At 32.8% G+C, this 16,117-nt stretch overlaps 2 protein-coding genes across 3 annotated transcripts; one reads left to right on the forward strand and one right to left on the reverse strand.

Moving 5' to 3' along the window:
• The first annotated feature begins 5,703 nt into the window (after positions 1 to 5,703).
• Positions 5,704 to 8,584, forward strand: LOC108211459 (transcription factor bHLH47). 2 transcript variants are annotated; one of them, XM_017383064.2, is made up of 5 exons: positions 5,704 to 5,838; positions 6,164 to 6,250; positions 7,350 to 7,468; positions 7,616 to 7,743; positions 8,048 to 8,584. In XM_017383064.2, exons 2-5 carry the CDS (start codon positions 6,183 to 6,185, stop codon positions 8,465 to 8,467), a joined length of 735 nt encoding a protein of 244 aa, XP_017238553.1. In that variant the 5' UTR covers positions 5,704 to 5,838; positions 6,164 to 6,182; the 3' UTR covers positions 8,468 to 8,584. The 2 variants fall into 2 exon arrangements, with proteins under 2 accessions (XP_017238553.1, XP_063945223.1); XM_064089153.1 differs by lacking the exon at positions 5,704 to 5,838 and adding an exon at positions 5,934 to 6,041.
• A 469-nt stretch (positions 8,585 to 9,053) lies between these two features.
• On the reverse strand, positions 9,054 to 11,592 carry LOC108214930 (tubulin alpha chain). Its single transcript, XM_017387184.2, has 4 exons — positions 11,262 to 11,592; positions 10,938 to 11,172; positions 9,959 to 10,329; positions 9,054 to 9,881 (listed from the first exon to the last, which is right to left on the reverse strand). Exons 1-4 carry the CDS (start codon positions 11,352 to 11,354, stop codon positions 9,225 to 9,227), a joined length of 1,356 nt encoding a protein of 451 aa, XP_017242673.1. The 5' UTR covers positions 11,355 to 11,592; the 3' UTR covers positions 9,054 to 9,224.
• Positions 11,593 to 16,117: the final 4,525 nt, after the last annotated feature.

A 16,117-nucleotide genomic window follows, 5' to 3' on the forward strand; every position in this document is an offset into this window, starting at 1 on the left:
AGATTCGTTTTATAAACGAGCTGAACTTGAGCACAGTAGAGTTCAACTCGATAGTTTGCGAACAAGTTCAAATTATGAGTTCGTAAACATGGTTCGTGAACTTGGCTCGTGAGCGTAATTCGTGAACTAGCTCGTGAACATGGTTCGTGAACTCGGCCCGTGAACATGGTTAGAATTTACGATTCATTAGAGCATAAATTAAAATATTGTTAGAATTTTAATTTATTTTTTTAAATTAAATTAAATAACAAACAAGCTCGTAATTAAATTTATGAGCATAAGCTAGCTCGTTAGCAAAGTTTATTAAACAAGCTCGTGAACAAAATTAATGAGCGGTTGGTGAGCAAAAATTCGTGAGACATGTTCGTGAGCGTAAGTTAATGAGCGGTTCGTGAGCAAAAGCTCGTGAGACATGTTCGTGAGCAGTTCGCGAGCCGTTCGTGAATAGAGTTATTCCTTAATGAGTCGATCCTCAAATAATATTTTTGGCTCGATTCAAGCTCGAGCTAGAGTTCGTGTTCGCTAATTTTTTAACAAACGATACACAAGCACTCCAGATTTCGGCTAGGCTCATTGACACCCCTATTTTAATACATTTTATATAGTATAGATTTTAATGAATTGTATCCGACTTTGATTTTATATGGATTTCAGATAAAATGCCGCAGAGTTGATGAGTGTTTTTATGATCTAAACACAATACTTTAAATTTTCATGGATTTTGGTGGGATTTTAATATCTTATGAATTTTGGTGGGATTTCAAATATCCTAAAATATAATGAACAATCTCACAAAATTCATCATTTTATGAAGTCAAAAAGAAAACCATCAACATTTGAATATCGTCATATTTTAATGGATTTTAAATAATTTCAAATAAATTTCATCGTAATTTAAAGTATAATTTAAAATTGCGATTGAATATCACAAGATTCTAGAATCCGAGTTACTCGAATTTCATGAATGAAGAAAATCTTTTAAAGTCTTAATTGAATACACCCCCTAAGAAACAAGTAAGATCATATCAGATTTCAGTTTTTTATTGGATCTAAATATATAATTCGATTTTTAATTATTATAATTATTGACAGCTTTTTGTCGCTAAATTTTTTGAATTATTAATATATTTACTTACAAAATTTATTTCAAATTATTCATAAAGTTGCTTATAAACTTTGTTTTACAAATAAGTAAGGAATTGGAATTATTAACGTATGTTTTTCATATATATATATATATATTGGATGTGTTTAATTACAAGAATACTATTATTTGTTATTTTCTTTTATTTTTAAACCAAAATTTGTCAATAAATACATACTACTATTTACGGGGGTGTATTCGATTGGGATTTTAATGGATTGTTTTTAGTCTATGGATTTTAATGGATTGTGTGTGATTTTGATTTTGTGCGAATTCTTGATAAAATATCGCAAAGTTTATAGGATTTAAGCACAATGCTTCAAAATCCCATTGATTTTGGTTGGATTTTAAAAAACTTAAAATACACTGAAGAATGCCACAAAATCCATCATTTTATGAAATGCAAAAATATTCATTAACATTTGAATACCATCAGATTTTAATGAATTTTAAAGATACCCAATTGAATACCATCGGATTTTAGAGCATGATTTCAAATCCCAATTGAATACCACCGGATTTTGTAGCATAATTTAAAATCCCAATTGAATACTTCAAGATTTTAATAGATTTCAAACAATCCCAATCGAATACCCTCGGATTTTTTTTATTTTTTTCAACGTAAAAAAAAGAAAAGAATACCCTCGGATTTCATGAATGTAAAAAAATGCTTTAAAATCTCAATCCAATACAGCCCTCTTAATCAATTAAATTTATAATCATCTTTCGTTCGGATTGAAATACTTTTTATCCGGTATAATATATTCAACTCACATACACTCTTTTTATTTTCTCTAATATTTTGCATCTTTTAATCACATCTCATCTAAATAATTATAAAAATATCACACTACTGAATATCATACCACGAATATTGATACACCTTTAATTTCTTATCATTTCATTACTGCAACTTCCACATAATCATCATGATATTATTATCAATCTAATATAACATCAATTTTAAGTATTGTCTTGTATGATGACAGATGAATTTTTAGTTAATTTATTAATTACAATTAATTTTAGAAAATTGGTCATTTTAACAAAAAAAAAGGTTATAATTTTTTATTGAAATTTTTTGTCACTAATATAAAATTTTAATGGTTATTGACAATTTGTATATAGTATTGTAAAGTGATGATGGAAGTTTACATATTGGTAATCTTATTATGATTATTGTGATTCTGGTTTTGACAATGTTGTGATGATATTGTAGAAGGGTGTATTTTGATTTTAATGATTTTTTTCATCACGGTGATATATTTATAAATCATGTGTTTCTGATAATATGTCTGTGATTTATAAATGACGGACAAATATAACCACTAAATACAATAATGTTGTATCGGTTTAATTACGATGATTTATATTTTATTGTGATGGTATTTGTATAAATAGAAAGATTTTGAGATGATTAAGATGATTTACACGTTAATATAATATATGTAAAGTTCTATTTATTTATTATGCATGTGAAGATCATTTCCTAACATCATCTGTTAGCTTAGTTTATTAATGTTTCCTCATTAATATGAATATCGAATAAATGCACATCATGTTTTATGCTATTTCGGCGACTTTAACAATAATGTCATGTTTGGTATGCCGGTTAATGAGTCAAATTGAATCAAATATTATCTCACGGTGTAACTTATTTGTTTAACTTTTACGTTATTAGAGTTATAGACAAAAATTAATGAATTTAGGTTATTTATTATGCATGTCAATATTCACAATTCACTACATTTAGTGATTCATTTATAAAATTTAAAAAAAAAAATCAAGACATTTAAACAACCTAGAGCCTTAGTGTATTCAAATAAGATGAATACAAGTCAGCAACTAAATTTTAAAAATAAAACTAAAATGGAATCTCATCTAAACTAAATTATACATTCGATTACATCTCACATACATGTTAAACTCTTAACATTTACAAATCAAACGAGTAAAAATAAGTGATACCGACTCTTTAACACTCTCAATTCAGTCAAACCTATAAATTTCTATATAAAGGAGGAACTTAAGATATTGAAGTGGCATATTCTCAAAAGCATGATTATATACTTTCTAATTTTTATAGTTACTCGTTACTTTGCTTTTTAATGCAAAGAATATATTCATAAAACATTCTCAAACTACCAAGTATACTACACTTCTTAACAGGTTTAGTTTCTTCATTAATCATAACAAACATTTCATAAATCTTAGTTTTTTGGATAAAAAGCCTCGTTATATAGCGAGGTGCAACATCTACACTTTCCAATTTCCATGTATAAATAAATTTTGTTCAGCAAGAGTCATTACGTCGAAAAAAATTGTTTAACTATAATTCACCCAATAAGACGTCTTTCGTACAATAATTTGATATAGATTATGTAATCATTCAGACTAACTATTATTTATGAGTTTGAAACATATTAGAGCAGCCTTTCATTGCAAATTGGTGCATTAATAATTTGAAAAAATCATAACTAATGTGCTTGAATGAATCGCTACCAAACATGTTTGACCTTCTATTTAGATACAGCTTTCATCACAATTTAGATTCTTTATTTTTATTTTTTTTTTAGATTTACACAAATTCTTGTTAACAATTTGTTATTCTCAGCATCGACAGCTGGGGAACCACCGGCATTGTCGCCGGCCAGTCTTTGATTCATCTCGAGGAACAGGTTCGCGCGAAGAACAAATCTGAGGCTTATGATGGAAGATGAGATGAGTCATGAAAGCGCCGCGACTAACGATGCTCCATTCGGGTTTTGGTTTGACATGAGGAAGGTGGAGAAAGTGGAGGCGCTTGGTGGAGGTGAGAGGCAAGAAATAAATGAAAGAATTCACCTCGAAATCAATTGCAGGGAGTTTGACCAGGACGAAAGTGATGGAGATCTGATCATCACTTATCCAATGATGTTAGTGGTATTAGAGGTGAATTAGAGAAGTTAGTATATGTGCAAATAAGATCCAAACAATAGTATATTTGTAAAAGATTTTAGAGATTATATATTTACAAATAATATCTTAAATTTAATATATTTGGTAAATTCCCATTTAGAATACAATTTTTTGTACCTACAAAATTTGAATTAATGTATATTTAAAGTAAGTTTCAAGTCCCTAACATATGTATGCTGAGGACGTGTTAAATAACATACAGGTTCCTAGCCGTCGGATAAATATCCAGTAGCTAGGATTAAAACTGTTTTTTAATACATATAGCGTTAAAGTGCTGTATGGGAAAAATCCATTTTTAATGCATACAACGCTTTTTAACCGTTGTACCGGATTATGCTTGTACACAAGGTCGTGCCTGAGGGTGTGCGGGGTGTTCGACGGAACATGGCCCATAATTTTGAGGGGCACATTATATATGTATGCATGTATTGTTTGAAAAAAAATATTATCTTAGCAAAATTAAAAAATGTTATATTAGTCTTAATAATAAAGTAATTTATAATTGTTTTAAAATAAAATTAATAAAAAATATGTAATAAGAATATTAATCTATTTGATTAGTAATTTAGACTACTAATTTTAGTAATTAAATACAACGGTTAACACTAGTTTTCTTTTAGACAACTTGTAAATTATATTATTTTTAATAATTCAATTTTTTGATATCTAATTTATTTTAAATTAGGTTCCTATTAAATGTTTATATATTCAATGAAAAAGTTAAATTAGAATTAATTAATCAGTTAGTTAAAGTTTTATATCAAAATTTAATAAATTTTACATTTAAATTAGTTTTTGTATGATTATATTTTTTATAATTATTATATCTTACTATTTTCATACTTGTTTTTTTGGTTTTTTAATTTTTTTAATTATGTCAAAATAATAATAAAAAAATGGTTAATTTTATTATTTTATGTAATTACTATTATTTTTTTGTTGTTGGGGCACATATTTTTAATTTTACACAGGGCACCCAGAACCTCAGGCACGGCCCTGCTGTACAACGCTTAAAAAGCGCTGTATGTATTAAAAATCTGTTTTAATCTCAGCCGCCAACGACGAGGTGGACCTTTAAAGTATTGTAATCTGAACACATGTGTTAATATAGTTGTGTTTTAAACCTATTTTAACGTGTATTATTAAGAATATATGAATATGTTAATATTAATACACTAACTATTTAAATATATTATAAAGGTCATTTTTGAAATTAATTTTAAAATTTTTACAGTATTAATTACTCTGAAATTCAGATTAAATTTTAATACCTATATAATTATATTTAAAATAACAAAATGTTTAAAATAACATGATAACAAATTAAATGAGAAAACTTTTTACGTCCAAGACTATTAGACGGAAGCCTAGGTTCACATTATTAGCCACGTGGCAAATAACACAAGCCCAAAGTGTGCTTGCTTCCCGACAAGCATGTCCCTCTTGACGATAACACCCTCATCCTCATCCACCCTTACTCTCCCCATCTCAAGTTGTGTGCGCACGCTCATTTATGGACAGACAGGGGCATCATAGTCATTTCACCCCCATCTCCCACGCGAAATGCTCACGTGGAACCTTAACCAGCTCGTACAGAGCAGCTGCGTTCCACACGCCTGTGCGTGCTTCTCAACTCCACACGCCACTCATTAAATATACACACAAACATGTTTTTATTTATTTATATATCACCCTATCAAAATCTTTCATCTTCTCTCGTTCTTGAATTCGTTCAGGTATGCTCTTTTATTATCTCTCTATTCTATTCTCTATGTGTGTCTCTGTTTTCAGGTTCTATGTATGTTGGTTACGATTTAGTTTTGTGGCAAATGGAAATTTCGATTGTCATGGGTTTTGCATTTGCTTGGGCTTTAGGAATTAATGTTTTAAGTTAGATACTTGAGGTTTGACAATTTCAACAGTTAAATTGAATATATGGGTAACTTGTTTCTTGCAGCTTAGATTTATATTAGCTTCCAATGTGTCAAATTTTGTTTGTTGTTATGGAGTTGGATAATTTTTCACTCATTGGGTTTTATTTTTGGTGGAACATGAATGTAGTGGATTCATACAAGTGAGGATGGTTTCGGAGGATCCTGTTTCAAGAAGGAATCAAATCGATGTGGCTGCAAAGAAATCAAACAAGGGGTATGTATACTTGTTATGTTAAGGAAATGGTCTTGTGTTTTATGGTGATTATGAAAGTGTGGATTTATGTTGTGTTTGGTTGAGGTGAATGAAAATGGAGGGAATGGAATGAGATTTGAACTATAATTTAGTTAAATGTATAATAATTTCATTCCTTCAACCATTCCATTCCTATCATCCTTAACTACAACTCAAACCCTCCATTTTGTGAAGGAATGCTCCATTCCTTATCATACCTATTTTCTACCCAAATCTTATCATACAAAATTTGAACTCACTCATTTTTTTTCAAAATCCTCCCTCCTCCACTCTATTATTTTCTATTATTTATACTCATTACATTCCATTCCATTCACCCCAACCAAACACAAAGTTAATGTGGTTGTAGAATGTAATGGATGGATAATTTCGCATTTTGTGCGAAGAATTTAGGGCAGCTCGAGCTAAATTAGGTGGAATGCGTCTAGCAGAAGGTTGCGAGAACTTCAAGCAAAACTAATGTCTGGCAGTGTATAGCAGTAATCACAATTTTAATTGAAAATCACTAGTAATGTTAATTAATAGAAGCTGGAATTAGAGGGCGTAAATAGTGTTCTCGGAATTTTTTGGGGAATTAGATAGTTTCAGTTAAAGATTGAATTGGTTTTTAAGCAAATGAAAGGATAGAGGCAAAATAGAAGTGTCAATAATCAGAATTAATGTAAGGTTTCAGGGAGTTGACTTGAGATATTTACAGGAGCTATATGGTTTCTTTGCTCAGGCAGCACTGACTGTAGGCAGACTCCTCACCACCTTGGTCAAATAGTCCATGTTTGTTCTACATGTATGGTAGGATTATGGTGATAGAAATCCATATATAAACTCTGTCTCTTTATATGTGCCGACAACTTTTCTGGATTCAAACAAGTTAAACTTTATCAAAACCTCACTGGTAGGATTGAATTTTATGCTTTCCAAATTTACAATTATTGTTTGAGAGATATTTATCCAGTGATCCTAGGATAAGGGAATAAAATATTAATATGGACATAAAAGATACTGAATGATGCAGCCAGATTCCTTGTTTGTGAATCATTTTCTGATGGTTATGTTTTTTCAGGTCTTTACCCAGTAAAAAGAACATCCTGAAAGCTCCTAAAAGAGTGCATAAAGCTGAAAGGGAGAGGTCGAAACGTGACCACATGAACACTCTATTTTTTGAGCTTGGAAAAAGTCTTGGTATATTGCCTTTTTCATTTTAATTTTATTTCGTAGATGAGTTCTGTAGTCTGTTCATATCCGATGTTTCCAAGTGTTGACATTAAACATATATGGCTGGCTGTTTACTCTGTAGCAACAACTTTACACCTGATATATTTTGCACAGAACCAGATCATCATGACAAGGGAAAGGCTTCGACATTAAACCATTGCATTAGGCTTCTTCATGACCTCCTTGCTCAGGTGGACTGCCTCAGGAAGGAAAATTCAGCTCTATTATCTGAATCTCATTATGTAAGATTTATGAATTCATTGCTGGCGTTGCTAGCTTTTGTATAATTCTTGCAAGTAGATTAATTATATATTACTTGCTACGTTTAACGTTTTACTTTTATTGCTTGAAGATTACCTTATATTGTATTTTACTTGCAACTAGCAACTTGTGTAATAAACATTTTAACTAGTCAACTGCCGAAAAAAACACATTGTAACTTTTCAAGGAACTAAATTTAGTTGCCATGTAGAAGTTTTAGTATTGTAACTGTAATTGTTTAATTTTATGTATTTTAATTTATTAATTAAATTATATAATGGACAGGTGTCTATTGAAAAAGATGAACTAGTAGAAGACAATTCTGCGCTTAAGGCACAGATTGGAAAGCTGCAAACTGAGATCGATGAGAAAATACAGCCTCCATCTTTGTGGGGATTCAATCAACCCCAATCACAAATTGAGGGAAACCTCGAGCAACAGCTGGAAGGTCCTCACATTGTTGTGCCACTGGCTGATCATGCAACACCGACCGCACCAATTGTGAGTCCAATTTTTGTCATGCCCTTGCAGGATGATAGTCAAGTGCATCCAGAGACTGATACTGTGAAGGCTACACTGCGGCATCCTCCACATATAAGCAGACCACATGCTCGCTATCCATCTCCCTCAGATTCCTGGCCATCTCAAATTCTTTCCGAAAAGCCAAAAGGCACAGAACACATTACCCAGCATAGTAGCTGCTAAAATTATCTTCAGCCTTGAAGACAAAATTCAAGTAGTGTAATCAGTACCAGAGGTGATAGATATAGAGCACTGGTTTGTAAAGTACAAGGGTTTTTTTAAGTTTGACTGTTTGAGTAATATTCCCGATTCTTTAGTGCATTTTATATTGGTCGGTAAATGATATTACAACCGTCCATCTCATTTCATTTTTTTTTATTGTTTGACACGCATTTTAGGGTGTATATAAAATATAATTTCATAAATTCATATATTTTATTATTTTATGAAATTTATATATTTCATGTTCTAAATTCATAAAAAGAGGTAAAAGTGTTGTATGAATAATAGAGAATAATTTTTTTATTATTAAAAATAAGTTAAAAGCCATGTAAAAGCTCACAAAAGAAAGAAGAAGAAAAATCTTAAATTTATAAAAAAAAACTTTAAGACTCTCTTGGAGCTCTATTTCATTCAAGGCTCTTTATTATTCTACTTCAAAACTCATATAGAGAGGCTCTCATAAATCTGGTCATCCTTGCTAATGAAGAAAGTAGAAACATATCAAGTGGATAGTACTGATCATATATGCTAATCCATAAAAGCCAAGTGATAAGAACAAAGCAGATTTGAAAGCATATCATTGAGTTAACTAGCAACAACCAGAATAAAGCATGATAATGTAACAAACATTCTCAGTTCTGACCAATAAGCCCATTGGCACTACAATTCCAAAAGAACAGCTAAAGGTAAAAGACAACTGCTAGATTCACAACCAAACCTAGTATTCCTCACCATCATCTTCATCATCCCCGTCACCAGATTCCAGCCCAACTTCCTCATAGTCCTTCTCCAGGGCAGCCAAGTCCTCCCTAGCCTCTGAAAACTCTCCTTCCTCCATACCCTCCCCAACATACCAATGCACAAATGCCCTCTTTGCATACATCAAATCGAACTTGTGATCAATCCTGGAGAACACTTCAGCCACGCTAGTGGAATTTGAGATCATACACACAGCTCTTTGAACCTTAGCCAAGTCTCCACCAGGCACAACAGTTGGAGCCTGATAGTTGATTCCACACTTGAACCCAGTAGGACACCAATCCACAAACTGAATAGTCCTCTTGGTCTTGATCGTGCCAACAGCTGCATTCACATCCTTAGGAACAACATCACCCCTGTACATCAAACAGCAAGCCATGTATTTGCCATGGCGTGGGTCACATTTTGCCATCATAGAAGATGGCTCAAAGGCGCTGTTAGTTATCTCCGCAACAGAGAGCTGTTCATGGTAGGCCTTTTCAGCAGAAATCACAGGTGCATAGGATGAAAGCATGAAATGGATTCTGGGGTATGGAACCAAATTGGTCTGAAATTCAGTAACATCAACATTGAGAGCTCCATCAAAACGAAGTGAAGCAGTCAGGGAAGAAATAACCTGCACAAAACATCAACAAAAAACATAAGCAATCATAATATCAACAATCAAAACTATAAAAACTAGTGAATTATTACCTGAGACACAAGCCTGTTCAAGTTGGTATAGGTAGGCCTTTCAATATCAAGTGATCTACGACAGATATCATAGATAGCTTCATTATCGAGAAGGACAGACACATCAGTGTGCTCAAGTAGCGAGTGAGTTGACAGAACAGAATTGTAAGGCTCAACAACTGAAGTAGAAATCTGCGGAGATGGGTAAACAGTGAAACCAAGCTTTGATTTCTTCCCATAGTCAACTGACAACCTCTCCAAAAGCAATGACCCAAGGCCCGAACCAGTCCCACCCCCCACAGCATGGAACACCAAAAAGCCTTGTAGGCCAGTGCAATTATCAGCTAACTTCCTGATCCTATCCAGGCACAAATCCACAATTTCTTTTCCAACTGTCGCAAAACAATAAAAAAAAAATTAAAAGTTCAGTACAGCTATTACAAATAAGAAAAATGTAGTCATCAATCATTCAAGATCAAAATAAAAAGTCTGTATGTGTTTTAAACATTAAACAATTCAATTAATCTTATAACATATAAACTACACAGTATCAAACGATTTTGTGCAGCTATTACGAATAAGAACGGAAAATTAAGTCTACATATAACACAGTTGAGTATCAATCATTCAAAATCAGAACAGAATGTATGTCTCTGTCAGTATGGGTGTCAATTGACTATACATAGTAAATGAAGTAAATCAAATACTCCTACTTCAGTTCATCTATCACAAATAAAAATACACAAGGATACAAGTGTGTGTGTGCGTGTGTGTATAACAGTGCGCATTAAATCATTGACAACAAACATTCAAACTCGAAAGCCTATCAAACAGAATCTCAATCATACAATACACTTGTGAATATGTATATCAAACAATTAAGTACAGGTATCACGAATATAACCGATTACATAAACAGAACCGTATCAATCATTCATAACAATTAGCATCAGTCATTAAAATTAAACAGAAACAGCGAAAAAAGGAGATGAGATAATACTTGTGTAGTGACCACGAGCGAAATTGTTAGCAGCGTCCTCTTTTCCACTGATGAGTTGTTCAGGATGGAACAGTTGCCGATACGTACCGGTACGAACCTCATCGATGACAGTTGGCTCCAGATCTACAAATATAGCCCGCGGAACGTGCTTTCCGGCACCTGTTTCGCTGAAAAACGTGTTGAACGCGTCGTCTCCGCCGCCGACCGTTTTGTCACCCGGCATTTGTCCATCAGGCTACAAAATCAATTAAAACTCGGATCAGTAAAAAGTGTAATATACATATACACACAAACACACATCGGAGATTAAGAGAATGAAAAGACCTTGATGCCGTGTTCGAGACAGTAGAGTTCCCAACAGGCGTTGCCGACTTGGATTCCGGCTTGACCGATGTGAATTGAAATGCACTCTCTCATGGTTGCTCTCGGGTTTCTAGGGTTTGGTATGACAAAGTTGAGAGAAAAGTGAAGACGAGTTTGTGTTTGTGTGTTTTTAAATTTGGCTAAGAGTCATTTTGAATTTTCAATGGGATGTGAATTCAAGAATTTTCACCTCGGGAAGCGGGAAAACGAAAATTTTGAATGAAGGATTATTCTTTTGCTCATCCCTTTCTAATTTTATTCCTCATCCGGTTGGTCCAAAATAAAATGAAATAGGCCCTTGAATGGTTGTCTGATAAAAGTTTATAGGATGCTTCTTGCTTCATGACCATGGTCCTTAGCCGAGACATTGAGTTATCAAAGCTACACCTGGGAATTAAGGGTGATTGAATTGTTTTGATATCTTATAATTTGAATGTAGTAAATTAAAGATACTACAAGGAGATTAGAGCAATGTGAAGGATCGATTGTGAAGAGTCTATGTGTAGTGCTTAGTTGAACATATGTACTCCAGAGTTATAGCCTTCTCAAAAATATGATGGTGATAATAGTTAAGCATTTAAAACTGCATCAGAATCACCATATTGGATTCTTATATAATGAACACGTCACACCATCAACTTACAATTCCTTTTTCTTCTTCGTGATACAATTATAGGATCATATTTAGTTAGCTACTCAAATTTATCTAACTGGAATACTGGATATAATTGAGGCCATTCACCCTACTACATGAAGTTCACTCATACTAGCTCAAGAGTCAAGACATAAGAAAGACTGCCATAGTTTTGTTACAACATCGATATACAACTAAATTTCTATAAAAACAAAAACAATTGCTCAAGTAAGGAATGACCCAGTAGCAGCTCAACTGATTTTCCATTAAGCTCAGTAACAAGCCTTTCTAATATTACAGGACTTCATAAAAACAACTGTCATTTACTGAGGCTGCTGGCCATGTGGTGGAGGATCAGGTGGAAGTGGGGGATGCATTCCAGATGGCATACCAAAATTAGGAGGCAATGCTCCCATTGCCTTAATATTTTGATTCCCAGACTGCATTAAAAGAAATATAAAAAAAATTAAGAAACCTTCTCAACAGACGATGGTTCTCCAAACAAATATTAATGCGATGAGCATTATCTGACTACACGGTAGTTTTCAATTTAATCTAAGCTACATTTCTATCTCTTATGTCTAACCCTCTGCTTTGTGCATGAATATTTAATTCTCTATCACTAATTTTAGGATTGTGAGGTCAGGTGTGAATTTTTCCCATTTTAAAATATTGATAAACCTTATTTACACTTCTGGTATCTTCAGTTATGGGCCAAAATTTTATAAATGGGCAACTCTTAAATGTACTATGTATGTACTGTAGAGGTCCAGAGGGGTCAGGTAACCAAGGGAAGAATGATCATCAAAAGAATTTCAACCATAACTGTAGTCCTAATAACTTAACAGATAATTGTCGGCATCCTTCATAATATGATCATGATATATAATTTTAAACATGCAGTGTTGAGTAGGATTTAATAGCAAATAACCTGGAACGGGTTATGCCCTGGCATAACCTGGAACATCCTTTTTTTCTTTATTTTGCTCCTCTATCTCCACCCTCATCCTATAAATTTGAGTAGCCAACTAAATATGATCCTATAACTGTGTTCATTATATAAGAATCCAATATATTAGGAAGTTTTCAGAAATATGATGGTGATAATTCTCAAGCATTTGTGGCTTGATGGTCTATATATTAGGTATGTTTCTTCCTTTTTTAAGTCAGTATTCTTATTTCAGAATAATATCTGTTATGAGTATTCTTGCAGCATGATTTCATATTCCTATACAAATGATCCACACACAACAAACTTTATTGGCAAAGGAAAGATATTTGGAGATAGAGTGAAGAAGTGGATAACATTGAGCCAACCTAGAGTCATAGCTGCTCTTAGATATGATTCTGGATTTTTTACACCGGGAAGATGTTCTAAAACATGCAAAATCTACACTGCTAGAAATTCTGCTATAGAGCCTTATTTATAGCGCATAATGTGATTTAATGTCAAGCATATGCTGTTCAAAGGTACCATTCAAAGTATCAGGTAAGATCACACATTTTTCTTTAGTTTTATGCAACTCATCTGTTATTACAATGTATATATTTCATAGAGTAATTCTTTGTATTTTGTAATTTGGTAAAAGATGGGATTTTGTAATTTTGTAATCTGCTATAGTATCATGTTAATTATGTATAGATGTGTTGAAAATGATCAAATAGGGACTTTATTATTGCTTATTCACTAATATTGTTGATCTAGGTTCCAATATGAGACCAAATCTATAGGGGTACTCTGCAGCCTCCCATTCTTCGTGCTAATCTGAAAAATATGAAAGGATATCTTCGATATATAATTATTTATATATTTGTTTCGGTATTTGTGACAAACATTAAAATTAAATTCACCTAGTAATCCTCCCAAATAGGACATTAATTTATTTGATTAATTAAAAGAGGAAAGTTATTTTTGGCAAGTAATTTTAAATCTCAAAATACTCCTTCACATCAAAATACATTTATCTTAAAAGGAATTTTTTCTGATTACGCAATAGTGGCGCTGAGACATATCGTGAGTCTACGATTATCTCTTTCTTGCTACTGCAACAGTAAAATACATGAAGCTCGAAAAAGGACTATCAAGATTTGGTATTCTTTAGAGTACTCATGTTACATCATTTACAAAATTTATATTTAAAGTAATTTATTCCATATTTAAACATTTATTATCTCTCGGAATAAATTAATTTAAATCTTTCAAAAATTATTAAATCCTTCATTCCTCAAGATTTATTTTCTTCAAGGAAGGATTTATTGTCTCCATATTAATATTTGTCTCTAAAAATATTAATATCAGTTTTATACCTCTTCTGGAATATTTTCTCCCGGTCTCTCAAATTCTGTATTTTTCGGAGAAAAATATTCGCAATACTTAGAAAACTCTTTCAACGTATCAAATTCATGATTTATCATGAACAATATTTTTCTAAGTATTTTGGTATCAAAACCTTCGTCAAGTATCCTTCTCTGTTTTCCAAAAGACGAAGTGTTTCGGTTTTTCATAAAACGGCTTTTATCTTAGAAAATCGGTTTAAATATCTTAAGATTATTCCCGTCCCTCAAAAGTATTTTATCTTTATGGGAATATATTTTAAATATTTATTCAAGTTTTAAGTTTGGCCATAATCCCTCTCTGATAATTTCGAAAGAATTATCGTATTTTATTTGAAACCCGAAAACCTGATTTATCGTTTTAAATCCAAATAAAATACTTCCACTTGCCAAAATGACTTGAAACTTGAGATTAGCCAATTAAATATTATTCTTAGTGCATGGTTAAATTTTCGTAATTTTCCGAGAACTTTCATTTCGGAGCGTTTTCTGTCTGCCGACCCGATCACTCGCTGAACGTTTGACCAAGCTAGGGTTGACCAAAAATTACCAAAATTTCCAGAATGCCATTTTCTAATATTCTAAGATTTATCATATTTTTTCCGTAATTTATTTCGCACGTTCGAAATATCGCATTTTTAATGTAACGATTTTTATCGGTATCTCGTAAAGCGTGTCTGTCTTCTAGTGCAATAAATGCCCTGCATTTTTAGTCCAAGATGCTGGTCAAGAACACCTTTTTAGGTGTGGGGGACAAGGGGACAAAGTGGAGTAGTGGCCAAGGTTTGGTTAATTACCATTTGCATTTTTACTTCTACTTTTCTTACATTTACCCCACCCATTATTGCCTATAAATACACCCCTCCACCCATTCATTTTTCCTAAGCTAATAGCCAAACATATGCTGAGATTTTGAAGAACAAACACTCTCCCAAAGTTTATTCAAGTGCCTACTTCTTCTACTTCTTCTTTAAAACCTTCGATTCTTCATATATTCCGATATATACAAGGTTTTAAACCCCGAAGCTTCGTTCCACCCAACCAAGCCTCGCTCATCTTAGCATTTTCATAAACCACTCTTTTCAACCTCCCGAAGGGCTGCCCAAATTCGTTCGTGTGCTTAAAATCGTATCGAACCTCCGACGAATTTCTCCGGCGAACTTTCGTGGAATAATCGTGTAAGTGGTTTCTTTTAGCTTCAATTATCCGAGTCTTAATCGACCATTTTCAAAGGGCTTTTTAAACAAATTTCTCTTCATCTTAAGCTCTCTTGATTTCAAAATACTCGAGTTGGCCACTCGTTATTATCGGGAATATTGTGCACTAACCTTATTTGCTCACTAACTCATAATTTGTGCTCCCATTCCCATCACTCCCATACCCTTCTTGTTTTAGTGAGAAACCCATTTTTCAGCCCTGTGCTCGGTGGGGATATCATTAAGATAAGATACGTGGTATTACGTGTTTATTTTCCGAACGTGTGTGACGTGAGTGATTTTACTTGTTTCGGTGGTAAACCCTGTTTGGGCCTTTTCGCTATCGCGGGGTGTTATCCGAACAAGCTACTTGGTTCGATTGCGTTAGTGTGAGTGTGCGCGATATATCTTGCTCGACTTCGACTCCGTCTTTTCAAAACTCACTCATCACTCGATCTTATTAAAATCAACAACTTATATTTCTCCGCGCGATATAATTTGTTAAAATTGAACCAACGACTTAACCACCATACTTAAACGTTATAATCGACTAATTTCAACGTGGTTAAAATTGGACTAAAACTTGCGGAACCAAAACTTTTATAAAACAAGGATATATTTGTTTGTGGATATTGTGTTCTAACTTTTGCAGT

This window comes from Daucus carota, chromosome 3, assembly GCF_001625215.2.
Source record: "Daucus carota subsp. sativus chromosome 3, DH1 v3.0, whole genome shotgun sequence".
NCBI classification, from domain to species: domain Eukaryota; kingdom Viridiplantae; phylum Streptophyta; class Magnoliopsida; order Apiales; family Apiaceae; genus Daucus; species Daucus carota.

Bases quoted from the DNA above. Each gene is read 5' to 3' on its own strand.
- LOC108214930 (XM_017387184.2), bottom strand. From the start codon at position 11,354: ATGAGAGAGTGCATTTCAATTCACATCGGTCAAGCCGGAATCCAAGTC. The intron at 11,173-11,261 runs GTCTTTTCATTC...TTGATTTTGTAG, and splicing joins GTCTCGAACACGGCATCAAG to CCTGATGGACAAATGCCGGG. The intron at 10,330-10,937 runs GTATTATCTCAT...GTTTTGCGACAG, and splicing joins CGCTCGTGGTCACTACACAA to TTGGAAAAGAAATTGTGGAT.
- LOC108211459 (XM_017383064.2), top strand. From the start codon at position 6,183: ATGGTTTCGGAGGATCCTGTTTCAAGAAGGAATCAAATCGATGTGGCT. The intron at 6,251-7,349 runs GTATGTATACTT...ATGTTTTTTCAG, and splicing joins GCAAAGAAATCAAACAAGGG to GTCTTTACCCAGTAAAAAGA. The intron at 7,469-7,615 runs GTATATTGCCTT...TATTTTGCACAG, and splicing joins TGAGCTTGGAAAAAGTCTTG to AACCAGATCATCATGACAAG.